Consider the following 27,631-nt stretch of genomic DNA (forward strand, 5'->3'; position numbering starts at 1 on the left):
GCGCCTGGGTGGCTCAATGCGTTAAAGCCTCTGCCTTCAGCTCAGGTCATGATCCCAGGGTCCTGGGATCGAGCCGCACATGGGGCTCTCTGCTCAGCGGGGAGCCTGTTTCCCTGGCTCTCTCTCTGCCTGCCTCTCTGCCTACTTGTGATCTGTCAAATAAATAAATAAAATCTTCAAAAAAAAATTTGTATCCTGTAGCTTTGCTGAACTCACTTATTGGTTCTAATTATCTTTTTTGTGGCTCACTTAGGGTTTTCTATATACAAGATCTTGTAGTTTGCAAATAAAGATAATTTTCTTTCTAGTCTGATACTGGAAATTGAGGTGGTTGGGGACATCTTTTGGATACGTCTAGCAGACAATTAGATATGCGATTAGAACCAAGGGAAGAGGGCGCCTGGGTGGCTCAGTGGGTTAAAGCTGCTGCCTTCGGCTCAGGTCATGGTCTCAGGGTCCTGGGATCGAGTCCCACATCGGGCTCTCTGCTCAGCAGGGAGCCTGCTTCTCTCTCTCTCTCTCTCTCTCTCTGCCTGCCTCTCCATCTACTTGTGATCTCTCTCTGTCAAATAAATAAATTAAATCTTTAAAAAAAAAAAAAAAAAGAACCAAGGGAAGATTGGGGCAGGAGATAGGATTCTGAGGGCCATGATCATCATATGAATAGGGCAGTTTGAAGGCTGGAAGCCAGACTGAAGAAAATTGAGTAAATAGGAGGTGAGGTAGCAGAGATAGCTCATATAGAGGCACAAATGAAAACAAAAGAGTCTTGAAGGGTAAACTTACAATTTTTCAAAATACAGTTTGTGGACCAACTGCACTTAAACTACCTGGAATAGTTGTTAAAAATACATTTCCCGGGGTGCCTGGGTTGCTCAGTGGGTTAAAGCATCTGCCTTCGGCTCAGGTCATGATCCCAGGGTCCTGGGATCGAGCCCCATGTTGGGCTCCCTGCTCAGTGGGGAGCCTGCTTTTCCTTCTTCCTCTGCCTGCCTCTCTGCCTACTTGTGCTCTATCTCTCTGTCAAATAAATAAATAAATAAAATCTTAAAAAAAAAATACATTTTCCCCGGGGGGGTGCCTGGGTGGCTCAGTGGGTTAAGCCTCTGCCTGCTCAGGTCATGATCTCAGGGTCCTGGGATCGAGCGCCAAGTTGGTCTCTCTGCTCAGCAGTGAGCCTGCTTCCCCTTCTCTCTCTCCCTGCCTCTCTGACTACTTGTGATCTCTGTCAAATAAATAAATAAAATCTTTCTAAAATAAATGCATTTCCCTGTGTTCCATCCCAAGCCCTGTGGATTAGACTCTCTGTGGGTGGGTGTCAGCGTCCCACATTTTAAACTGGACTTACATAGTAAGTCTTGGACACTCCCAAATCGGAGAGTCACTGAACTAAAGAAATTCCACAGTTGAGACCGAGAGGGCACGCGAGAAAATGGGAATGCTCTTGTAGCTTTGACAGGAACAGTAAGGAGGGTGGAGCTGAAGAGTGAGAAGAGAGAAGAACCAAACTCCCCGAGAAAGGTGGGGTTTGGAATATAGATCCAAGGATTGGCCTCAAATAGAAGGAGGGATGGGTCTCCCCCAGAGCTAGTGTCAAATAGAAAGTTTTAAAGCTTTGAAGTGATCTAACCCATTTCCTCAGATCATCTGTGGGAAATACATAGTTAAAAGGGCGGCAGGATGGCCAGGTTCCATAATCAATCCTGTGACAATATCAAGTATAATTCAGTCTTCTCTCTTCCCAGCTGATTGCTCTTTGCAGCACCTCATACTAGTGGTGCTCCTGTTCATTTTTGTGTAGTCTGGTGTTAGCCGTGTTTTAATCAAGAATCTGTCTTCTGTCATAATGTGCTGTTTTATTCACGGTGTCTCAGCCTTAGGAAGACTTCTAATGGGGAGGGAAGGTACAAAAAGAAAGAAACTCTTGTATGCATGTAGGAGCTTCTGCCACCAAGATTGGGATAGTTGATTGAAGTATTGGCCATAAGCTCTTCCTCACAAGGAACTGGAGAATGGAGTAATGTGTACAGAACTAGTGTGCTCCCATACTTATTAATTTCTTCCATCTAGAATGGACTCATTGTAAAAGTGGCTATCGTTTACTCAGTACTCCTTTTTGTTACCCAAAAGTATGCTCAGGACTTTAAATTAATTATGCTAATTTTTGAAAAAGAAAACCCTAAAGATAAGTAGTATTACGATCCAGACTGTATAAATGAGGAAAGTCAACCTCAGTGATTATATTAAGTAGTTCAAAGAAGCAAAGTGGCAGAACCAGGATTCAAACTCAGGTTTGCATGCCAGGCCCTAAAGTCTGTGATCTAAATGACTTGCCAGATTGCCTTTCTCTGTGTACACGGAGATAGGACTGTGTTGGAAGAAGAATTAACAATTGCACCCAAAATAAAATCTTCCTCCCCAGCCCAACATCCACAGGACCCCCATTGTAAAACTGAAGTGATAGATAACATTTTAGAACTGAGATCATAGCTTATGATACATGTATTGCTTGGTAACTTAAATCTGTAAACGAGGTTGTTGAATATTGGCACATAATACTTTCTTCTTCCTTGTAAGAGTCTCATATACTTGAATGGTGACTTCTGAATGCTGACTCCTGTTTTCTTTTAGAAAAACCATGCCAGATGGATCATCTGGATCGAATCCTTCTGTCTGGCATCTATAATGTACGCAAGGGAAAGACCCAGCTGCATAAGTGGGCTGAACGCCTAGTTGTTCTCTGTGGGACGTGCCTCATCGTTTCCTCGGTGAAGGATTGTCAGACTGGGAAGATGCACATTTTGCCTCTGGTTGGGGGAAAGGTAAGACTCATAAAAATGACTTTTCTTCATTTGTTTGATCTTAATTAAAATCACATTTAATTTTTGGCATTTTCCCCACATCTTTTTAAAGAAGCCAATATGAGCATTATTAAAGATTGCATTACAAAGTTTGCTTTTTAGAGTTCTTAGTTTTAACCAGAAGAAACCGACTTAGGCTAAATTTTTTTTTTTTTTTTTTTTTAAGATTCATTTATTTGAGAGAGAGAGTGTGCAAGCAGGAGGAGGGGCAGAGGGATAGGGAGAAGAGCAGCAGACTCCCTGCTGAGCTTGGAACCCAGCATTGGGCTTGATTTCATGATCTCATGATTTTACAATCTCATGACCCATGAGATAACGACCTGAGCTGAAACCAAGTCAGACGTTTAACTGACTGAACCACCCAGGCACCCCAGCTTTACTCAGGCTAAGCATAAAGCAGGTTTATTTATATCACCGGTTCTCTGGGAGGTCCAAAGCCTGTTCATACCCCCAAATTCTGCTGCAGAACCCATTTGTTGATGATGCATCTGCCTCCCCTGCTGGGCCCCCATAACACCCGAGGAGACCGACAATGCTGCCTCCTGCAGCCTCCGGCCACATCCATCCCCAAAACAGATTCTTTCCAGCTTCTCCTTTTTTTCCCATTTGACTTAAATTCAGAGTCGTGGGCGGTCACAAGCGCCTCTCCAGCAGCAAGGGGAGTGGAGGCATACCATTTCTGGTTTGTGCTGGAGAATTCCCTGTCCTAGGCAGGAGTTCATTTGCAAGTCTTTAAAACAGACTGACAGATGACTAGAAACAGGTATATGTTAATATTTATATGAAGCTGTACATCATTTTGTTTCTTTATTTTCCATCTTGAGTATCATAAAACAGTCTGAATTTTAGAGAACTTCCAGATGAAATAACTTAGTGCATTCATGCTTTGAGATGTCCAGTCTGGCCCAGATGCATAGCAATATCAGTAAAATAGATATATACAAAAGGTAAATATATAAAAAGACATAGCTGTGCTATGGAATGTACAATAGATGCTGTGAGAGGGTCTGAATCTGAGGGCCTGCTGGGTTCTGGGCCTGAAAGGTTGTGGCAGCCCAGGAGTTCAGCTCCTATAAGTATTTGGGTTTAAAAGTCCTCTGCTCATAAGAAGAACCTGGCCCAGGCTTCTTCCTTGAAGCAGGAGACGAATGGTACTCTGCTCCTGAAGGAAAGCTGGAAAGAAAAAACAAACAAACAAAAAAACATCCCAAAACAGCTGTTAACCACTGACTGGAACCAAGTCTTTTTCTCGCTGTGGTCCTAGAAAAGTGGAAGGAACTAGTTATGTGCCCTGTGACCAGGAAGTGAACACGTCCCCACTGAATGAATGTGCGCGCTCCACTCTTAACCGGGGACAGCAGCCCAGCACTTACTGATGTGAGACCTGGTTCTGGTCTTGGGGGCTGAAGGACAGAATGAAGAAAACAGGTTAAAAGAAAATGACAGCCCTTTCCACCCCCCAACCCCACCAAAAATAAAAGAGAAAAGAATACAGCAAAGGAAAGGACATTCAAAGGGAAGTTGTAAGAAATAAGAAATAATGATAAGTGCAGACATTGACAAAATATGATAGTAAAGTTAATATATAGGTTTTAAAAAGTTGAAATTTTTAAAATATTTTAAATATGAATATAACCTCTTAAAGCTCAAACTGCCCTGAATGATATTTAAGATATAGTGGTATGTCTGTTAAGTAACATGTGATACAGCCATGGAATAAGAGAATAGAAATACCAAATAACGTTTAAGTTTATTAGGAAAAACCTTAAGTATGAGTGTAAAAATTTTAAGGAAAGCCACTAAAAGTAGAGAGGGGAAAGAAAACATAAAACATTCTGTAGTGCTAAAAGATCTTAGGAAAGGAGCAGAGAGAAATGAACGAAATGATTGGCATGGTAGATTATCACAAATTATATTGACAGAAACATATAGAAATATATCAGTAATCATAATTGTGATACAAGTTGTCATTTAAAATCCCAGTACTTGCTGTTTATTTTATAAGATTTTATTTATTTATTTATTTATTTATTTGTTAGAAAGAGCATGAGCGGGGGAGGGGCAGAGAGAGAGGGACAAGCGGCTCCCAGCTGAGCAGGGAGCTCAACGTGGGGCCCAATCCCAGGACCCTGGGACCATGACCTGAGCTGAGAGCAGACACTTAACCTACTAAACCATCCAGATACCCCCAGTACTTGCTGTTTGTAAGAGACCCTACACTTAGAAGGTTGAATGTGGATGGTGGGAAAAGCATGCTAGTCAAATAGCTACCAAAAGAGAATTGGTGTGGTCATATTAACAACATACAAAACATTTTTATGAAAGCTTATCTGCAACAAAGGACTTCTCTCCAGAATTTATAAAGAAATTTTACAACACAGCAACAGAAAGGCAGATAACCTAGTAAAAACTGGGCAGAAGGGTTGAGCAGCTCTTTTACCAGTGAAGAGCTACAGATGGCAAATCAGTACATAGGATGATTCTCACCATCATGAGTCATTAGGGAAATGCAAATCACTATCACAGATTCTGCAAACCACTAGGATGACTAAAATCAAAAGACTGATGAATACCAAATTTAGCAAAGATGAGGAGCAACTGGAATGCTCTCATATCATCGGTGGGAGTACAGTCACTTTGGAAAACAGTTTTCTTATTTCTTATAAACTGAAACATATGCATATCGGATGACCCAGCATTTCTCCTAGGTATTGGGAAATGAACATCTGTCTTTACAAAGGCTTTATATGAATGTTCGTAGCAGCTGTATTTATAATTGTCGAAAACTAGAAACAACCCAAAATTCATTGACTGCTGGTGAATTAATAAACAAATGTGGTACATTCCACACAGTGGACTACTACTGAACAGTAAAAGGGAATGAACTGCTGATATACACCAAAATGAGGATGAATCTCAAAAACATTATTTTCTTTCTTTCTTTTTTTAAGATTTATTTATATATTTTAGAAAGAGCGGGGCGCCTGGGTGGCTCAGTGGATTAAGCCACTGCCTTCAGCTCAGGTCTTGATCTCAGTGTTGTGGGATCGAGCCCCGCATCGGGCTCTCTGCTCAGCAGGGAGCCTGCTTCCCCTTCTCTCTCTGCTGGACTCTCTGCCTACTTGTGATCTCTCTCTCTGTCAAATAAATAATAAAATCTTTAAAAAAAAAAAAAAAAGAAAGAGACAGCAAGCAAGTGCTCAAGCCAGCAAGCGTGGAGGTAGGTGGAGGGCAGAGGGAGAGGCAGAAAGAGAATTTCAGATTTACAAACCTTTCTCGGTATTTGGCATCTTGTGAGTATATTTTTCTGTGTCAGATACCCCATAGTAAAATATTTAAAATTTATTCTAAAACATGAGCGGGGCACCTGGGTGGCTCAGTGGGTTAAAGCCTCTGCCTTTGGCTCAGGTCATGATCTCAGGGTCCTGGGATCGAGCCCCGCATCAGGCTCTCTGCTTAGTGGGGAGCCTGCTTCCTCCTCTCTCTCTTTGCCTACGTGTGATCTCTGTCTGTCAAATAAATAAATAAAATCTTTAAAAATAATAAAATAAAAAAATAAAACATGGGCGCCTGGGTGGCTCAGTCAGTTAAGCATCTGCCTTCAGCTCAGGTCATGATCTCAGGGTCCTGGGATTGAGTCCCACATCCAGCTTTCTGCTCAGCGGGGAGTCTGCTTCTCCCTCTCCCTCTGCTGCTCCCCCTCCTTATGTGTGTTCTCTCGCTTTCTCTTTGTTAAATAAATAAAATCTTTTTAAAAAGATTATTCTAAAACAATCATTAATATCTGTTTTTCATTTCAGTAAGATCCTTTATTTTGATGTATTCATTAGCATGATTTATTACTAGTAAAAAATGATCCTGTTGTGAGATCACAGTTGAGTGTTATAAATATTATTTAATTTTATTGATTTTTTTAAAAAGATTTCATTTATTTGAGGGTTGCCTAGGTAGCTCAGTTGTTAAGCATCTGCCTTTAGCTCAGGTCATGATCCAGGGGTCCTCAGATTGAACCCCACATTGGGCTCCCTGCTCTGCGGGAAGCCTGCTTCTCCCTCTCCTACTCCCCCTGTTTGTGTTCCCTTTCTCACTGTATTTCTCTCTGTCAAAGAAATAATTAAATTTTTTTTTAAAAAGATTTTATTTATTTGAGAGGAGGAGCATGCACACGCATGAGCAGAGGAAGAGGGAGAGGGAGAGGGACAAGCAGACTCCCCACTGAACGCAAAGCCCAGTGTAGGGCCCCATCACAGGACCCTGAGATCATGACCTAAGCTGAAGGCAGATGCTTGACTGATAGAGCCACCTAGGTGCCCCTTATTGGGATCTTTTTAATATGATTCTTTTTTGCTTAAAGTATTTTGTGTTTTTGCCATTCGATTCAGTCTTTACTTGGCACTAGAAACCTAATGATTTACGAGTATAATTTGGAAGTTTCCAGCTGACTCACCAAGATTCAATAGTTATGACATATCAAAGTGAGATGTCAGACAAAGATGTAAGTGGTTCCATAACTATAGAGACTTCGTCTTCATCAAAGCTATGTGAATTGGGTTGTTGGATTTTGGGGGAGAATTGCTTTGAAGAGAATTGCTGTTGTGCTGTGAATCCCTACAGCCTTCCTAGCTGGGAATGACTTCTGCCTTTTTCTTCAAGCCTAATGAAAGAAGTTTCAGCAGGATTCAAGAGAGCTTAATATGGGTCCCTTGCAGTAAGAGGGGCATAGTGGATTGGTGTCCTGCCTCCTCCAAGAAGTCTTGAGGACAGAAATGAGTCTGTCACCAGAGCAGCCAGGTAGCCTAAGAGCCTAGGTCATGCATTGGGATCATTGTGTCTCCTTGGGTTTGTTAGTTTGTGACCCAGATGGGTTGAGAGAGGAAAAGCCAGTGGGTAGACTGATGGATGAGTGGGTGGATTCTCTTAGAACTTGCCTGGCAGGGCCATCTTGAGGGTCAGATAAGCTTCCCTTGAGGATAGGCTGACAGTGGACCACAGGATTCTTTCCTGTCTGAGGAGGGAGTGGTCAGCTGCTGGAAGAGTATGCATTAGCGAGGTCAAGTGATCTGTGAGACACTGTCATTGTTTGGGGTGGGGTGGGGGTAACCAAAAGAACCCTTAAATGGACCCATTGTGGAAAAGCATCCCTTTAGAATCTCCTCGGCCCAGAGACTGTGAAATCAGATTATGATTCTTGTCTAGTAATAACCTTTGGTCTTCCCTTTCTACTTTAGCCCTGGAGGGGGTCAAAATGGGAGCTAGCCCAGGGCTTAGTGAGAAAGGAGAGGACTCCAAAAAGCAGGCCATGGCACTTTTTGCAGGCAGACGGCTACCTCCATTGTGCCCCAGTGTAGGTGGAAAGGGTTGGAACTGGGTTACCTTTGCAGTGGAGACTTTGGCTCTTATCACGCAGTCCAGAGACTCCTGTTCTGAAACACGGCATGCAGCCCTGCATCGCAGCGAGTTGTACTTGGTGTTCCTGTATGTGGAATGCTCCTCGCCTAGGAGGTTCCCATGCCTGCACCCCCTTAGGGTCTTTGCTCACGTGTTACCTCAGTGAGGCCTTCCCTGACTGCCCTTTCTTAATTCAGATCACCGACCCTGTTCGCCATGCTTTTTTCCTGCTTTCTTTTTCTTGATATTATTCATTATATACTATATTGTGTTATGCTACGTTTTGTCACCATTTCGGTGTTAGAGTGTTTGTCCCTTCTCAAACACAGATTACACTAAGGGCAGGGGCTCTGTGTTTTCCCCCGGCTTGCCCCCAGCGCGCAGAACCGTAGAATGTATTCATGCAACAAATCTTTAATTATCAAATGGGGACTGTGTTGTGACTTACAGAGGAATTAATAAATAGATTTAAGTAGGAGTATGCTCCGAGTCCTATTCCTTCAACATACTTCAGTGAAGTACTCCTTTGCTTTTTCTAAACGGCTTTATTGAGGTACATTTCTTTGGAGAAATGTCTATGCAAATCTTTTGCCTGTTTTAGAAAATTGAGTTCTTTGTCTTGTTGTCCTTTGCTCTCTGACTGGGATTTTTTCTCTTGGTTCTGGTTCTCGCCCCTCCTCCCCTTCAGGTGGAAGAAGTGAAGCGACGGCAGCACTCCCTGGCGTTCAGCTCAGCCGGAGCCCAAGCTCAGACCTATCACGTCAGCTTTGAGACGCTGGCCGAGTGCCAGAGATGGCAGCGACAGGCATCCAAGGTGATAAGCTGTCGGACGTCCCGATGTGGGATAGGACTGTAAAATCCCATGAGAGGTGTAATTTGAAACTGAACTCTCTCCAGGAGAGTGAATTATAATTTTTATGTATCTTACTTTAGGCCCCTCTAAGTATATAATGAACGGAAGAATGAAAGTCCAGCAGGTCCTTGACTTATTATTTGTATAGTAGAAAAAGCTTTCAGAAGTGTTTGCAGGTGCATGTACCTCTCTACCATCTCTCTCTTTTTGTTTTCCTTCTTAAAGAATTTATTTATTTGGCAGAGAGACACAGAGGGGGGAAACACAAACAGGAGGAGGGGCAGAGGGAGAAGCAGGCTTCCCCCTGAGCAGGGAGCCTGATGTGGGCCTCAATCCCAGGACCCTGAGATCATGACCTGAGCCGGAGGCTGCTGCTTAACGACTGAGCCACCCAGGTGCCCTCTACCATCTCGTGAGAGGAATATGGCCTTGAAGGAATGAGAGATGGTGCCGTTCCCTAATTTCTAGCCTAGTGCTTCTTGGTCTTGTATGTATTTAGCACAGCTGTGATGAACCACTTTAAATTTGAACTTACCATGGGATGTGACCTGTGCTCCTGTCACAAAGTATTGTTACTGTATGCTGAGGATAATTAGCTTTTCAGCATAATTTCTGCTTTTTTAGTCTTTAAAGATGAAGTGCTCTAAAACTGTGTTGCAGTTTCCAAATTCTCTTGTTCTAGCTATTTGCAGAATTTTAGCACATTTTTCTTGTGGAGCTAAATAGTTGCATAAAGGATGGTTTTCGTATAATGAGATGCCATAAAACATGAGTGACTTTTCCAGTGGCATTTTGTTTGGTTTTTAGACCAATTTTCACAACCCATCTTTTATTAGCATTCTATTATAGAAATATAAACTTGTTTTGGTTTTATTGAATTTTCTATACATACATTGTAGTTGTAATAAAATCTCTTCTGAATAAAACTAGTTTCAATTTTAAGTAGCTATTCCATTCTTTTGACCTTATAAAGAGAAGTTAATATTTTTTGAGCCCCTTTTGCATACTAGTTAGTGTGCTGTGTACTGGGTTATTTAATTTTATCCTCACAACAGATGAAGAAACTGCTCTGGTAAGTAGCGAAGCCCGTGTGGATACAAAAGGCCATGGCTTTAAATTTCACCCTGTCTGTTAGAGTTTTGTATAGTTATTTTGGATCATCTCAACTTCTTGTATGAAATGTTAACTTTCTGTCTTTATAATTTTTTTTTTTTTTTTACTTATAGACACACTGTTGTGTGTTTTGAAGCAGTTTATGGTTTATGGTTTTAAGAAAAAGCAAAAATGAACTGGTTTTTATAAATAACTAATTGGATCTCATTACCTTTTTCTACTTCGCATTTTTAAAATCAGTGCCTTTTTATGTAAATATGATTCGTTCCTATGCTGGGTGAGAGACATTTGGTGCTAGCTCAGATGGCTCTTCTCCTTGACCCTGTTCAGGTGGTGTCCCAGCGAATCAGCACTGTTGACCTGTCATGTTACAGCCTTGAGGAGGTTCCTGAGCATCTCTTCTACAGTCAAGATATCACCTACCTCAATTTGCGACATAATTTTATGCAGTTGGAAAGACCTGGGGGCCTTGACACTCTATACAGGTATGTGAGGAATGGGTTTCCCGACTAACTTATTCAAACCAAATCATGATCACCGTCTTAGTCATCTGTACCTGGAAGTGAGCATGCTTACCATTGTATATATTTTTGAAAATTTCCCCTCCATTTAGAAGAGGAAGTAAAATTTTTTATCCATACAGTTTTCTTACACCACCACCACCCCTGCCCCCGACCTTTCCCCTCCATGCAAGAGGATAGATGCAATTGTTCTGTTACGGAGGCAATGTTGAGCTGCCATTGATCTGAATAATCTTGTTACGTAAGTCACTGACAGTGATGCATGATCTGAAGCCAGGATAAATTGGGAGATTGAGTATATGGCAAGTTTTTGAATCATAAGTATCAAACTTAAATAGCTTTAAGAAATAGGCCTAATTTCAAGAATTCCATTTTCAGGTTGGGGCTTTTATCTTTCCTGTGTACCCACTAATGCTAGCTTCTAAGCTTTTTGACAGCTGTGAAACCTCTCTCTTCTGATAAAGGAATCATTTTACTTCTAAGGGACTATGGCCCAGTTTCTTTGTTAGACTATATTCCCCCTTCCAACCCTCTACCCTTTAAAAGTGGGTGGAAGTGAATAAATACCTACTATAAGTAATTGTGTGGGCTTCTAGTGAACAAGGAAGAAATTGGAAATTAAAGCATTTAAACTAAGTGGTGATTAAAAAAATAATACGTATTGTGGGGCATCTGTGTGGCTCAGTTGTTAAGTGTCTGACTTCAGCTCAGGTCATGATCCCAGGGACCTGGGATTGAGCCCAGTGTCAGGCTCCCCACTCAGCGGGGAGTCTGCTTGTTCCTTTCCCTCTTCGTCTGCCCCTGCCCCATTCATGCTTTCTCTTGCTTGTGCGTGCTCTCTCAAATAAGTGAATAAAATCTTTTAAAAAAAAAGATAATATTCCTTGAAATGGCATATTTTACTTTAATATTTCTAGAATAATTTTGAGAAAGCACTGTGGTTTTTATCCCGTGTGATGTGTTACGAAGCTTTTTGGGTATAAGCAAGCCTCTATCTTGTAATGAGATAATAGTTTTAATTATATTAGTATGTAAAAACTACAGAAGCAATAATTTTAAGGAAGTGGGTTTCTAGTATTTTCTTCTCAGTCACTATGAAAATAGGGTTAATGAAGTTTGAGAGCAGCATTAGGAATTCTGAAGTCAAGGCACCAAGCCAAAGGAACAATCAGTACTCAAGGTCAGGACAATTGGAAATCAAAAGTTGAAAATTTGAAAGAGGAGCATTAAAGTGAAGTACCAGACTCCAGTCTAGGAGCAGGTGATATAAAGACTATACTTTCAGGGATCATTTCTATAGTTTGTTACTAGGAGCAGGTGATACAGACCATCATTGTGGAGAGCACCACGTCAGGCTTACCCCTACACTAATAAAATCATTAATCCTTCTGAGTAGAATTGCCTGAGTGATGCCTGTGGATCCAGTGAGTGATGATACAGTCTCTGGGTAAGATAGTGTAGATACTTGCACTTCTAGGAACAAAACAGAAGCACTGAAAATTATTATCAGATCGTATTGCAGTCAGACTCCATATCACATTCGCATTTGTAAGTTTTAAGTGGCCCATTCATTTCAAGTGACATCTGAGTCAATATAATTTCAATATGTAAAACGTTGCTTTTATAATGAGATTTGATGTGCGTTTTCATTAGCTCTTCCTGTGTCCATGAGTTGGTGAATTGTTACAAGGTTTTTTATATTGCATATGGAAATTTGATAAAGGAAGAGATTTCAAGCATATCAGTATGACTTGATATAAAATACTTACACCAGCATGGGCTCGCCAAGATTTTGTACCTTTTTAAGGAGAAGGGAAAGGAACTTCCATGGCCCTAGACCTGAGTTCCTTGTTGGTATGGAGCTGGGATTAGGCATCTCAGCGTTCTGTGCTGTGCACGATATTTGGCATGTAGTGAGTACTCGGTAGATATTTGTGGAACAGATTCTGCTGTGGACATTTAAAACAGATGGCTTTTTCATTCATTACTGTAATTTGTATGTTTGCTTTTTAGATTTTCTCAGCTGAAGGGCCTAAACTTGTCCCATAATAAACTTGGTTTGTTTCCTGTATTGTTATGTGAGATTTCTACCCTCACTGAGCTCAACCTCTCCTGTAACGGAATTCATGACCTGCCGAGTCAGATTGGCAGTCTGCTAAAGTGAGTATCTGACTTTTGCTAGACTCGTTTTTTACTGGCAGCATAAGGAGCTTGTCTGGCATTCGGAGTGAAGGTAGTCACATGAGCTCTGGCAGTGAAGTAAATCATGTAATTATGAGGATTCTAGACAGCAGCTGTTACTAGCTTGCAGGGGCAACTCTTTAGCCCCTCAGTTTCAACAGCAGAAGCTCTATTTTTGATGTTGGAGGGACCGTCCATGGCAGTTATGTGGGTCATTGAGTCTCCATAGGTGGTGTATTTTATTGTATTGGATTCATAATAAATTAGTGATACAGTCAGAATATATCCCTCTAGTGCTATCCATTCCTGTTAAAACCTTTCCTAAAGTCTGTTCTTTGTTTTCTTACTACAGTCTTCAAACCCTCTGTCTTGATGGCAACTTTCTGACGACTTTACCAGAAGAATTGGGAAATCTGCAACAGCTTTCTTCCCTGGGAATTTCCTTTAACAACTTCAGTCAAATTCCAGAGGTTTATGAGAAACTCAGTATGTTAGATAAAGTGGTTATGGCGGGAAATCGCCTGGAAGTCCTAAAGCTTGGGGTTCTGAGCAGGATGAGCCATATCAGACACGTGGATTTCAGGTGAGGCCGTTCAGAGGGATCTCGGATGCTTTCTTATGTTTGCTCTGTATGAACACTTCTGCAAAACATCAGGATTTTAGGACAGTGTCTGTTGTCCAAACTATAGTAAAGCTTCATTTTTCGCTCAGTAGCGGAGAGATTATGAGTGAGTTGGGTGTACCACACGATACTTTCACGGTACCTTTGGCACAGGTTGTTCTGACTTACCCTTTCAGCAGCCCACTTCTTCATGTCCTTGTCAGTGTTAGATTTTAGCAGTCTTTTTCCTTACTGTCAGTGTAGTAGGAGAGAATAGTACTTAATTCTTTAAATAGCATTTATGAGTGAGGTTGAGCATCTTTTTAATATGCTAATTGGTAGTTTGTATTTTTCCTTACACTTGACCATTTTTCTGTTGAATCATTGGGCTTCTTCTTAATATCCATTGTATTAAAATTAAAATGTTAAAGGTCTTCCTGTCAGTTTTTTTGTAGGTTTATTTTCTAGCTATAATATTTTCCTAAAGGAAGCTGGTAAAAGACACGTACATATAAAAGACACATATGCATAGTGTAAATGTACTTTCATTTACACTAAGCCATTGATGTCCCTTGTAAAGAAATAGTAACACAAAAATTTATTGAAATACAAGGAAATGAGAACATGTCTGTGTGTTCTCTACATAGAAGAGAACTAAGAAGCCATTTTCTGTAATTCACCCTTGAACTATTCCATATAGATACAGATTATTTTCCTCTGCTATAATTAATGTGATGTGAATCTTACTACAAGGAGGAATAGGCAGAGCCCCGAGAGAAAGTGTGGCTGCTTCCTCTTGTTTTCTACATGGTACACCACGACTGCTTTGTTTCTCACTAACCTGAAAGTTATGTTCCTCTTCTTTTTCCTTTGGCCTGCTTCTTCATCCCTGCGTAACTTCACTAAGGTTTTAATGATTTGTAAGCGTGGTCCCTTTTCCCTTTCTCTTTAACTTGTATATGTTTTTGCAAGTCTGGGTCGTTTAAGTTTATAAATAGAGAATTCAGGGTACATCTGTCTGTGCAAAATGAAACAAGTAGTTAACTTTTTGAGTTGTTTAGGAAAGAGAAAGGGATAATACTTCTCTTATTTTTATTTTGGTAAGCACATTTAGTAGAATTTATTTCTAATGATTTCCTTATTTCTGAATATTTAAGGATGAACCATTTGAAAACTGTGGTTACGGAAAATCTGGAGGGAAATAAGTACATCACTCATATGGATCTGCGGGACAATCAACTGTCTGACTTAGATCTTAGCTCCTTGTGTAGCTTGGAGCAGCTGCACTGTGAACGGAACCAGCTGCGAGAGCTGACGCTCAGTGGCTTCTCCCTCCGAACGCTCTACGCCAGTTCCAACAGTGAGTTCTCCAGCCAGCCTCCTGTTTTTTCTCATGGAGATCATGTCTGAGTTTTTTCTTTTTATATATATATTTTTTCCTCTTTTATTAAGATTTTATTAATTTTTTTATTTTCAAAGATTTTATTTATTTATTTGACAGAGAGATTGAGAGAGGGGACAAGCAGGGGGAGCATCAGGCAGAGGGAGAAGTAGACTCCCCACTGAGCAGGGAGCCCATGCAGGACTCAATTTCAGGATCCCAGGATCATGACCCGAGCTGAAAGCAAGTGCTTGACTGACTGAGCCACCCAGGCCTCCCAAGATTTTATTTATTTATTTGACAGAGAGAGTCACAGTGAAAGAGGGAGCACAACAGAGGGCGTGGGAGAGGGAGAAGCAGGCTGCCTGCTGAGCAGGGAGCCCAACATGGGACTTGATCTCAGGATTTGGGGACTAGGACTCAAGCCAAAGGCAGATGCTAATGACTGAGCCACCCAGGCACCCCTCATCTGAGTTTTCTAAGAACAGTGGCATCTGTGCTGTTGCTCAACCACTCTGCAAAGTATAGTTTGAGGTTCGTGGAGACCAGCTTTGTCTTTCAAGTTTGCTGTCAACACTTAAGTGGTTGAGATATGCGTAAAAAGGCATTGCAGGATACTTGGATATTCACTAAGGAAGTATAATGGGCATTTTGCAAAATAACGAGGGGTAGGAGGGTGGGCAAGCATGTTCAAAATAGAGTATCAATAATAGGCTAGAAAAAGTGTTGACAAACTACAGCCCAGGGGCTAGATCTGGCCACCACCTGTTTCTATAGGGCCCACGAGGAAGGGGTTTTATACATTTTTTAGTGGCAGGGTTAAGAGATCAAAAGAGTATGGGGCGCCTGGGTGGCTCAGTGGGTTAAGCCGCTGCCTTCGGCTCAGGTCATGATCTCAGGGTCCTGGGATCGAGTCCCACATCGGGCTCTCTGCTCAGCGGGGAGCCTGCTTCCCTCTCTCTCTCTCTGCCTGCCTCTCTGACTACTTGTGATTTCTCTCTGTCAAATAAATAAATAAAATCTTTAAAAAAAAAAAAAAGAGATCAAAAGAGTAATTTTGATTTGGAAGGTTCTATGAAATTCAAATCTCAGTGAATAGACTTTGGTTGGAACATGTCCACTGTCAATTTGTTTACAGGTTACTGGTCTCACGAGACAGTGGCAGAATGAAGTTGCTGTAAGTGAGACTGGCATGCCTGCAAAGCCTAAAATATTTGTCACAGGCTTAGTCCTTTACTTTTGCCCATCTCTAGTCTAAAACTTTGTGCTGCTTCAGTTCTAGAATGAGAAGCCACTCACTTCAATAGTGATTTGCTCCAGGAATATTTTTAGGTGTAAAAGACCCCATATTTGTTGGGGCCATTCTTTTTATGGAGTTTTCTTTACCAAGGAAATTATAATCACTTTTTCTGTACTAAGGAAGGGATGGGGGAAAATGTTGAGTATCACTATCAAAGAGTGCAAATTTTGATAATGCCATTGTATACTCAACAAGTTAAAAAAAAATACTGCGAAGTGCTTTGAAGATGTGGAGAAGCAGCTCTCACACATTGTCAGTGAGAGAGTCATTTGGTAAAACCCCTTGGGAGAGCAATTAGACAGTGTTAAAAGAAGTCAAAGATGCATGTAGCCCATATTCTGACAGTTTCTCCATTTGGGATATCTCCCGGAAGTCCTCACATGTGCATAAGGTGATGTTCCTTATGGTGAAAAAAAAAGTAAGGAAAAAAAAATGACTATTGATAGGAAGACTATTTATACAATAGAATGTTGCACAGCAATGGAAATGAATGCCCTGAAGCTCTCTGTGTTAATCTGGGCAAATCTTAGAAACGTTATTTGAGGGGGGGGAAGAAAAGCATGATTATATTTATACTAAGATAGTTGTTATCAGATTTTCAGACACACAGAAATGTTGTTTCCTTAGCTATATGTATGCCATAACAGTATAAAAGTACCCGTAGGAGAGAGAAAAATCCTATTCAAAATGATGTTTACCTCTTGGTATGTGCAGTATTTTAATTCTTTGAAAAGTCTGTATATAAGGCAGAATGTGAAGATCCATTAAAAACTGGATAGTGGGTGGATGACTGTTCATTATTCTCTTTTCTGAATTTTTAAAATACATTTTTAGGATAAAAGATAAGGACTTCTCTTTTCATTTCCTTTATCATGCTAGAGAAGTTTCAAATTGAAGCTTAGATTAATAGCTTAGGTCCAAACAGTGTCACAGCTGATGAGTGTCCACTTGTGCTGTTTATAGATATTACTGTGAGATGATAGTCTGTCTTTTGTCATGTAAATACTTGTTTTCAGGCCCATTCTATATTCTCAATGTATCTAGAGAATCTGAATGAGTGGCCCTGCTGGAAAAGGACTCATTGATGTACACTTAGGGACTGATTTTTCTCTCACGGTGCCCTACTAAATGTGGCTTGCTTGAAGTTAGCAACTTAAGGAACTTAAGGAACCCTTAAGTTCTACAACCTGGAAGAATTTATACCAACACTTGCAGTTCTGATGCCTCAAAAGTAAAGAACTCGGGGCACCGGGGTGGCTCAGTGGGTTAAAGCCTCTGCCTTCGGCTCAGGTCATGATCCCAGTGTCCTGGGATCGAGCCCCGCATAGGGCTCTCTGCTCTGCGGGGAGCCTGCTTCCTCCTCTCTCTCTGCCTGCCTCTCTGCCTACTTGTGATCTCTGTCTGTCAAATAAATAAAATCTTTAAAAAAAAAAAAAAAAAAAGTAAAGAACTCAGCTTTGCAAAAGAGGTTATCCAAGTTCCCTTAGGAAAAGGAAAAGGCACTCAGCCTCACTGGCCATCACGGATATGCAAATTGAAACCCCAGCGTGACACTGCTCCTCACCTACCAGAGTGACTAGAACAGAAAAGACTGAAAATGCCAGCATCTGCTGTTGTGGGTGTAAATCAGTGCAACCACTTTGGAAAACCAAAGAATTGTCTACTCTCTCTCTTGCTCTCCTATCTTATACCAGCATAAATGCTGGTATGTCTGTGTCCACAAAAGACATGGATAAAAATGTTCATGGAAGCAGTATTCATAATTTCATAGTGACCCCAAACTGTAAAAGATTTCAATGCCTACCAACTCTAAAACGGTTAAATAATTTGTGGTATACTTACATAAAAAATTTGATATGGCCCTGAGAATGAGTGAACTACAGCCATATGTAGTAATAGCACCAAATCTCCCAGTCACGATGTGGAGGAAATAAAGCCAGACAGAAAATTATGCAGACTGTGTGTATTTATATGGATACGTAAAAATGATCTGTGGTATTTGGAGTCAGGGTAGGGTTGCCCAGCTGGGGAGTGACCTTAGCTGGGATCTTGGGGGCAGCTGGTAAGGTGCTGTTTCTTGATCTGGGTACTGGTTACCCCATTGGGTTCTGTTTGTAAAAATTCGTTGATCTATACACTTAAGATTGTTGCAGTTTACTGTATTTATGTTTTACTTTAAAAGTTAAAATATTGCCAGTAAAAATCCAATTATTAATTTTTTTTTTAAGTTTAAGAGCTAAGTAGTCCCTGTTGACATTTAACAACTGCCTGAGCTAATGTGAATTCAGACCAGTACACAGGATCCTTCTATTAGTTGTTTTATTTGGTTTTAAGATCAGGATCAGGTAGTCAAAGTTAGTCATTGCAAGTTACCCAGGTTTTTGTCTTCACTCCCTCTCAGTAGATGACATCAGTTTTCTCCCTGCTGATCTCACGGAGCCGCTTTGCCCTTGTTTACTCGCAGTTACTTTCTTCTTTGGAGAGTGTCACTAACACCTGTTTGTTTCTTTATTAGGACTGACAGCAGTGAATGTCTATCCAGTACCCAGTCAACTCACTTCTCTAGAACTTTCCCGGTGAGTGTGTTGCATGAGAGTGGTGTTTGTTTGATTCTTAATGTTTAAGAGATAGATGTGGATACTTTGGTGGTTTTGAGGTATAAGAGATCTAAGTACATGGAAATTTGGGATAGCCTGGAGAGGGGAGAATGGATGAGAGGAGGAATACTGTTAATTGCCATACCGCCTATTTCAAGGAAAGGTCCTTTTGAAACAGAAAGGTGCCTGTGAGTTATTCTTAAAGTTGGAGAATTTAGAATGAGGTGCAAACAAAGAAGATCTTTTATCTTCTTTGTGGCAATGATTTCCTTTTTGCTGATTGAAATCAGATAATTCTTGATTTTTAGTGACTTATTTTAAAATTTTTCTTCTCTTAATTATTTGGTATTCTTATGACTCATGTTGGTCTGATGGTCAGAGAAATATTAATTATATATCAATTATATTTTATTGATGGTCAAGAACAAATATAACTGAGGTATGCTTCCTTCCCTTCATTTTTAACACTGTTGGGCATTCAGGATTCAGTGGTTGAGTTTTATGGTCTGGTGGAGAGTTTGACAACCAAACAGACAATTACAGGGTAGCTTCTTAAATGCTGTGATCATGGAGTGATAGAGCAGGCAGAAGGTGGACGGGGTCCTATATGGTTAGCGTCAAAGATTAAATGAGATACTAAATGCAGAAGATTTGTATGGTGCCTGGCACAAAATAGTCTTTCAGGAAATAGTAACTCTTAGAGCCAGGTTTCTTTTTGTTGTTACTTTGTTACCATTATTATTAAGCTGTTGTTCTAGATTCCTTTCCATCCCCTTCTTTCTGTCATATCTTCTCAGCAAAACCACAGCATGGGTCAATACTAAGATTTACCTTCTCTTCCGGGCTTGATCATCGCTAAAGAAAATCATACGGACATCACTGTAAAGTCACAGTTTCCAACCTCAGCTGGAGCTGATCAGTCTTTTCTCTTGTCGGGTCCTTCCAGTGTCCTGGGCATCTGCTCCATGTGGCTTGGCTTCCCTCCGCTGCTCTGCCCCCCTGTGCTCCAGAGCTTAGCTCCTCACTGGATTGGGAAAATCGAGATCATCTTAAGCCGTCTCCCTCAGCTTCCTCCCACCTCGCTTGAAGGCATGTAGATTGACATCCATTCTCCACTTCTTTCCTCTGTTCGAGTCCAGGCCGGCCTCTCGGGCCCGGACCAGCAGCCGCTCCCCTGCTCCACACCTGGCTCTGTGAGACCACTTCCTCCCCCGTCGTGTGTGGTCGTGGTCTTCCCTCTTCTCCATCCACTCACACTCACACCTCGTCTGTCTTAAAAAACACAGCTACTTGCAGCCCCTCTAGGTCTTACCTAATTCTTCACATTTCCTTTTTGTCCAAATTTCTCAGTAAGTATGTTCATTTGTTGGCTCAGTTTCCTCGGTTCCCATTCGTTTATTCCGTCACAGCTTGCTTTCAGCCTTCTCATGTGGAACTACTTTATGTCGACACTGTCATTCCTGCTCTCTTTTCTTCAAGCATGCTTTTTCCTCAGCTGGCTAATACAACCAGATATTTTTCATGCGGCTTCGACCCCTCCTGTCTCCTGCGCACTCTTCTTCCTCAGCCAGCCTTTTACAGGTTCCTTATGGGCTCTGCCTTTGCCTGCTACGTTCTCATGCGACAGAGTCTCATTTACTCTATGAGTTCAGCTACAGTTGGTGTCAACATCACCTAGATTGCCTATCCGGCCCCTTCCAGCCTCAGATCCATGTGTCCAGTTGCGCATTAGGGATTTTTGACCTGCCCGTCTACAAGTACTTCACACATGTGCCAAGTGAAACTCCTTATTCATTCCTCCAACCCTAGCTTAGCTTGTTGTCTTATGTCTGCTTCAGCTTTTGGGATTATCATAAGATAGTCCTATCAGATGGACACCACTTGCAACTTATATTTCCAACCTCTTTTGTAGCCTACCAGTCCTTTCTCAGGATATGATTTTTCTCCCTAGATGAAAAGCCTGAAAATCATTTTTTATTCTTCTGCTCTACTCCCATGTCTAATTCATCTCCCAGTTGCTTTGATTTTTGTCTCTTAGATATTTCTGGAATCCCTCCCCTCCTTTCCTTTTGTCTTACCACCCACTTGGGCCCATACCATGTCTTGTCTGGAAATCTGTAGCAGCTTCCTTTTACTAAAAAAAAGCACCTCAGCCAGATCTCTGAGTAGCCACAGGGTGAGCTCTTGAAGGTACAACACGGACTGTGTCTTTCTACTGCTTACAGACCCTTCAGTGATCCTCCTGTCCCTGCAGGATAAAGTCACAATCTTCTAGACATGATTTACATCTCTCCAGCTTGTTTCCTCCCCCTTGGCTCCATATTTGCTGCTGGCCTCACCAGACTGCCGATTATTCCTCACATACACCATGCCCTTTCTTTTCTTCTTGCTGCTCTACCGCATTTTGTCACCTCTTGCTTAGTATGTCTTTGTCATCTTGGGTCAATGTACAACATTCTTCACATTCTAACCCAGATGTCATGTGTCTTGGGGGAGCTGGCCCTGATCCACGTCGGGCAGAGTGCTCCCTTCGCTTGGCTGTTGTAGCAGTATCTGCTTCTTCCTGCCTCATGCTGTGATCTGTCCTTCAGTAGATTCTTTGAGCCTTTGCGAAGCTAAGTATCATCTGAACATAGAATTCCTTGTGCTGACTATCTGCTGGGTGGCCTGGACTCACGTTGTAAATGACTTGAAGCTTCTGCCACCACTTACCTTCTGTCCCCACTTCCTCACCTGTGTATTCACTTGGTTCATTTTCTCTACAGTTTTCCTTCTCTTCTCCTCCAGTCATTTATTACCTGTGCAAATCCTACTCATCTTTGAAAGTTTGTTTAGAATGCCACTGATTTCATTGTCTTACCTTCGCCCATCTCTCTACTCTGTGCTTTCCTTGGTGCTCGGAGCCTCAGTGTCTTCTTTGAACAGGTAGCATAATTGATGGAATATAATACATGTTCATGTGTTTGTCTCTCTCTTCCTATCAGCAGCATTCATTGAGTGCCTTCCATATTCCAGGTGGCATGCTAGGGATGCTTTGGGGAGAGTGCTTCTGCCCTCAAGGCACTCACAGGCTGGTTAACAGATATATTACAGACTAGTGAAATGAGTTCCACTTGTCATCTTCAGCGATGCCTTTTAATTATTTTCTGTAGAAACCTGCTAGAGTGTGTCCCAGACTGGGCCTGTGAAGCAAAGAAGATGGAAATATTAGATGTGAGCTATAATCTTCTGACAGAGGTTCCCTTGAGGTACGTGTGTTTGTATGCATCTGTAATTCTTTTCCTAGGTTTGGATTGCCCTTTTTTTTTTTTTTTTTAAGATTTTATTTATTTATTTGAGAGAGAGACAGAAGGGGAGGGGCAGAGGGAGAAGCAGATTCCCCAAGCAGTGTACTCGACTTGGGCCTCCGTCCCAGGACCCTGGGATCACAACCAGAGCCAAAGTCAGACACTTAATCGACTGAGCCACCCAGATGCCCTTTGGGTTGCCTTTCAAAGGTTTTTCATTCTTTTTTGTTGTTGTTGTTAAATATTGAGTACTTTCTGAGTGCAGGGCAGTGTGAAGTGTGGTAAGGAATACAGTGATGGCTAATGCACAGTGTTGGCCTGCATGGAACTGGTAAGTGGATAGTTGGGGTGACTTGTGCACAGATAACTGTGATAAAATGTAACAGGAGTTATTGGCATAGATCAGGGACTTGATTATGATAATAGATCATTTGTATTGGATAAGTTATTAGGAGCTGAGTAATATTCTAAGAATCTCAATTTTATTATCTTATTAATCCTTTAACCACGTTATTAGATAGACACTTATTCTCATCGCACAAATGAGGGAATAAGGGCCTGCAGCGGTTCGGTAGCTTGCCCAAGGTCACACTTGACGAGGAAATGATGGGAGCTGACATTTGAGTGTAGTTGTTCTTAATCTGAAGCCCTCACTCTTCATCATTACGCTGTATGAATCAAATGTTTTAGAAATTCACAACTTTCAATGGTTAGAGAATGCTTCATGAGAGATTTGCATATTCAGGAAGACCTTTTTACAAGATGGTAAGATTTCTGTATGTGGAGCCGGAAAGGAGGAGATACTAGGAATGAGGAAATGGAATATTCAGAAGCACTGAGATGTAAAATTTGTAGTTGTACCTAGTGGAGTCTTTAAAATAAACTAGAGGCTTGCAGCATAGTAGGTGTGAACGCAGCCTTTGGAATCAGACCTTAGTTCTAGTCCCGACGATACGATTTCCCACATTCAGTGTGAGATCTTTGGGAAATCAAAGTCCCTTAACCCTTCTGAACTTAATAGTTAAATTGGCTTGGCACATTTTAAACTCTAAATAAGTAGTAGTTTTTGTTATAATAAATGTTTTTATTTATTACATTCAGTTACAGTTGACCTTTGAACAGTGTGGAGGTTATGGGTCCTGGACCCTGCTTAGTTGAAAATCCACATGTAACTTTTGACTCCCCACCCCCCCAAAAATCAGAGCCTACTGTTGACCGGAAGCCTTACTGATCACATAAACAGTTGTGTTTTGTATGTTATATGTATCTTATACTCTATTCTTAAAGTAAGCTAGAGAAAAGAAAACCTCGTTCAAGAAAATCATGAGGAATAGAAAATACATTTACAGTACTCTGTTGCCTTTATTTAAAAAAATCTGTACATAAATGGATCTATGCAATTCAAATCCATGATGTTCAAGAATAAACTGTGTTAATAAACTCACTGAATTTTGGTGCTGTCTAGACTTAAAATATGAATCAATTTATTCTAGAAATTGCTTTTGTTTGTTTGTTTAGATCTGTGTTGTTTGCTTTCATTAAGTCACCTTTTTCCAAAATGACCTTAAAATGACTTGCTGGTGGGTGGTGGGTAAGCATATGCTTGTGGCCGTCCTTTTGGCTCAGGTGCTTGCCAGTGAGGAGACTGTCTAGAATTGGCATCTATTAGTTTACTGATTTCAGGGAGATGGCCAACGGTATACTCAGAAACTGTGATTTAAGAAAGATTTTCATTTGTTTCTTTGTACTGTTGCCCTTAGAATCCTTAGTAGCTTGAGTCTCAGAAAGCTAATGGTGGGGCACAACCAGGTGCAGAGCCTCCCGGTGCTGGCGGAGCACATCCCTTTGGAGGCGCTGGATATTCAGCATAACCTGCTCACCAGGCTGCCAGATACGCTCTTCTCCAAGGCCTTAAAGTAAGTGCCACAGCGTTTATTGAAAAGAGAGTCATCAATACAAACAGTATTGAATTGTCATTGGCGTGACCTTTGGAACTCTATTTACAGTGGTTGCCATGTGGTCCAACTATAGGTGGGGATTGACTTATATGAGTAATTTATAGTAAATGAAACATGGCATGTATTCTTTAACTCAGGAGTTGAAATAACCATCAAATGGTGAAGAAGTTTTAGTGTTGCAAACAATTTCAAGCAGCTTGGGAAATTTCAAACAGGCTTTCATCTCCGAAAATGAATACATTTATGACCTCTTAAAGAAAAATTACAGCATTCTGATAAAGCTTTCTTGGGCAATTTTCAGCTTTTGCATATGGGAGAAAAGAACATATCAATAAAGTTAATTTAGTTTTTGCTTCTTGCTTTACCAAGCTATCATCAAGTTATATTCTTAATGTGCAGTGCTTTTTTACTACCTACTTTGAAAACTGTGCATTTAAAGGTAACTTTGTTCCAAAAGGTGTTTTTTTGGGTTTTCATTGTAAATTAACAAGTAGATAGTGTGTCTTCCTATTACTTCCTATAATCAGGTTTATTTTATGCATATGTTACCATTAAGTGAAAACTCATTTTAATTATAGTCTTCTGCTCTATTGTCTTTAGTTTAGAGATCGAGAAAACAGAGATGAGCATTAGTAATTTAACATAAAGCTATAGGATACATATGAAAAGCGTTTAGCTCACAAGTGTCTGGCTTATCTTTGGCAGTTTATGTATTTGTAAATGTATAATATACTTGTTTGGATTTTCGTCAAAAAAAATCTTTGGAAATTCTATAAAATATTTGAGGGCATTTTCTTTTTGGAAAGCTTATATGGGATTTTACTGCAGTAACATTTAATTTGTTAATTAATAAATATTTGTTAGTAATGCATAACACTGCATTTAGCTCTTTTTTTTTTTTAAGATTTTGTTTATTTATTTGACACATAGAGAGAGATCACAAGTAGGCAGAGAGGCAGGTGGTGGAGTTGGGGGGAAAGCAGGCTCCCCGCCGAGCAGAGAACCCAATGTGGGGCTCGATCCCAGGACCCTGAGATCGTGACCTGAGCCAAAGGCAGAGGCTTTAACCCACTGAGCCACCCAGGTGCCCGGTCTTTTCTTTTTTAGCAAGAGGAGGAAGGGTAGAGGGAAAGAGAATCTTGAGCAGGCTCCGTGCCCAGCATAAGCCCATCACAGGGCTTGATCTTACAACCCTGAGATCATGACTTGAGCTAAAATCAAGAGTTGGATGCTTAACTTGACTTGAGTCACCCTCTTTTTTTTTTTTTTTTAAGATTTTATTATTAAGGAATTTCTGTACCCAATGTGGGGATTAAACCCACAACCCCAATATCAAGAGTCAGATGCTTAACTGACTGAGCCACCCAGGTGCCCTCTTTGTTGTTGCTGTTGTGATTGTTGTTGTTGTTCAAGTTTTTATTGTTAAGCAATCTCTACACCTAACATGGATCTTGAACCCACAGCCCCAGGATCAAGAATCGCACATGCCACAGCCAGCTGGGCGCCCCACAGCATTTAGTTCTTTTTTTTTTTTTTTTCCTCCCCGTTGCATTTAGTTCTAATGACAGTCTGAATAAAATTAGTTTACAGCCTTAGAATCTGTAGTAAGGAAGCTACTTAGTAGCTATAGCAAACTGTCAATGATATTAATTTAATACTAACTCTGCACAGAGCATTTTCGGGACATATAAAGACATACACATATTAACAGTACCCTCAATAGCTAAAAAGCTAATTAGGGATGTGAATCACATAATATGAAGAAGACTTAACACACAACAAGGTTAACAATAATAGCTGTCTTTTATTAAGCATGTTCTGTATATATCAAACACCATGCTAGGCAAATTTTTAAAAAAATCATACCATATGTTATCTGTTAGATTGGTGGAGATTAAAATGAATTATGATACTCAGTGATGACAAAGGATTGAGCAAACTGACTTTCTTATATCCTTCTTGTGGAAGGTATAACTTGATAAAGCTTTTCTGGAGCTCAGTTTGACAATGCATATATCCCAAATCTTAAAGGTGAATGTATCTTTTGACCCTATAAATTCTGCTTCTGGGAATATAGCCTAAAGAAATAATTAGATAAGGACACAAAGTTGCTCATTATGATGCCTATAATTGCAAATAGGTGCCAACAGCCTATAAGCCCATCATTAGGGGACTGTCGGGGAATTTTCTAAATAAATACGATCCTATTAAAATCAGACCAAAACTTCCCTGAAGGGTGTCTTCACCATTGATAAATTTGTAAACATGAGATTCAACAACACCTTTTCTGTGTACAACAGACAGTAAAAGATGAAACTAGGTTAGAATCAGGCCACTGCAGAAGCCTGGGAACATAAGCAAACCTAAATTCTTTGCTCTCTGCTTGGCTTGCATGAGTTGAATAAAAGGAACTTTGGTTCGGTGGATAGAATCAATTAGAAAAAAACCCTGGAGGAATTGACTTGTGTCAGAAGTTTGGGAGCAGTGTCCCGCAGTGAGATGGGATGATGGTAACAAATAGCCTTAAAGGAAACGGTGATTTCTGTGTGTTGTGTCAGTCTCAGATACTTGAATGCATCTGCAAACAGTCTGGAATCTTTGCCATCTGCTGGCACTGGAGAGGAGAGTCTGAGTGCTCTGCAGCTGCTCTATCTGACCAACAACCTCCTGACAGACCAGTGTGTGCCTGTTCTAGTGGGCCACCCGCACCTGCGGATCCTGCATCTTGCCAACAACCAGCTACAGACCTTTCCTGCAAGGTGAGCAAGTGTACCCGCTGGTCATTTCAGACACTTAGGGTGAAATCTGGATTTGCCAGTCTACCTTAGAGTTATCGTACTGGAGGCTCTTGCTTTGTGTTGAGCAACTTTCTGGTGCTGTGTTTCTACTAGTTGAATGAGAAAATCTGTATCCAGTTGTTAAATATCAGTAACAAGAGAAGTTGTAGATAAAATGTATTTAATTCTTTGTTCTAAGTACTTAATAATGGTCTCAGAATTTTCAACCTTTAAAAGTATTGGCCTAAGAAATATATTCTGAAAACAATGTTTTCTTTTCCCTTGTCAGCTCTGTTTTATAATATATTGTTGAGTCCATTAATTTATTCTTTATATATATATAATATATTATATGTATATTATATATAGTATATCTACTTTATGTCAAGTTCTCCATAAGTACTGGGAAACAGTGGTTAGGTAACAGTCTCTGTCATCATTACAGTAACTTACTGTCAAGCTGGGGACACAGACAAGTAATGGGCACTTGCAGTACAGTGTAACAAATGCGGGATGTCAAGATTACACACAGGTAGCTTGCTGCACTGGACGGTGCCTGGGCATGGCGTTGCCCTCCAGGAGGAAGAGATGAATAGTAGTTAGCCAGACTCTACCCACAAGGAAACATAACAGAGCTGTTTAATGCTGTTAAAGTTTTAAACAGTATCAGTAGAGAAATCAATATTTTCCAAAGTATATTTGATTAAAAGATTTTGGAAAATTTGATGCCAGAAGAATCTATACCATGAAAGTCGTCATTAAAGAAATGATGTTTTCTTTTTTTTTTTTTTTTAAGAGTTTATTTATTTGACA

The 27,631-nt window shown here is 40.7% G+C and overlaps 1 protein-coding gene and 1 pseudogene across 3 annotated transcripts in view; both read left to right on the forward strand.

Annotated features, from left to right (window-relative positions):
* The window catches only part of PHLPP2 (PH domain and leucine rich repeat protein phosphatase 2), a 75,301-nt gene that overhangs the window by 32,882 nt on the left and 14,788 nt on the right, over window positions 1-27,631 (forward strand). The window contains exons 4-13 of one of the 3 annotated variants that reach the window (XM_032324375.1): window positions 2,632-2,822; window positions 8,938-9,063; window positions 10,546-10,700; window positions 12,750-12,896; window positions 13,270-13,500; window positions 14,676-14,878; window positions 18,715-18,775; window positions 21,949-22,044; window positions 23,844-23,999; window positions 26,600-26,800. In XM_032324375.1, the coding sequence (XP_032180266.1) occupies window positions 2,632-2,822; window positions 8,938-9,063; window positions 10,546-10,700; window positions 12,750-12,896; window positions 13,270-13,500; window positions 14,676-14,878; window positions 18,715-18,775; window positions 21,949-22,044; window positions 23,844-23,999; window positions 26,600-26,800 (1,567 nt within the window). The remainder of the gene's footprint in view (window positions 1-2,631; window positions 2,823-8,937; window positions 9,064-10,545; window positions 10,701-12,749; window positions 12,897-13,269; window positions 13,501-14,675; window positions 14,879-18,714; window positions 18,776-21,948; window positions 22,045-23,843; window positions 24,000-26,599; window positions 26,801-27,631) is intronic. The other 2 variants (XM_032324377.1, XM_032324376.1) reach the window with 2 other exon arrangements.
* Window positions 12,006-12,133, forward strand: LOC116580393 (annotated as a pseudogene).

Source organism: Mustela erminea, chromosome 19, assembly GCF_009829155.1.
Source record: "Mustela erminea isolate mMusErm1 chromosome 19, mMusErm1.Pri, whole genome shotgun sequence".
In the NCBI taxonomy this organism is placed as follows: domain Eukaryota; kingdom Metazoa; phylum Chordata; class Mammalia; order Carnivora; family Mustelidae; genus Mustela; species Mustela erminea.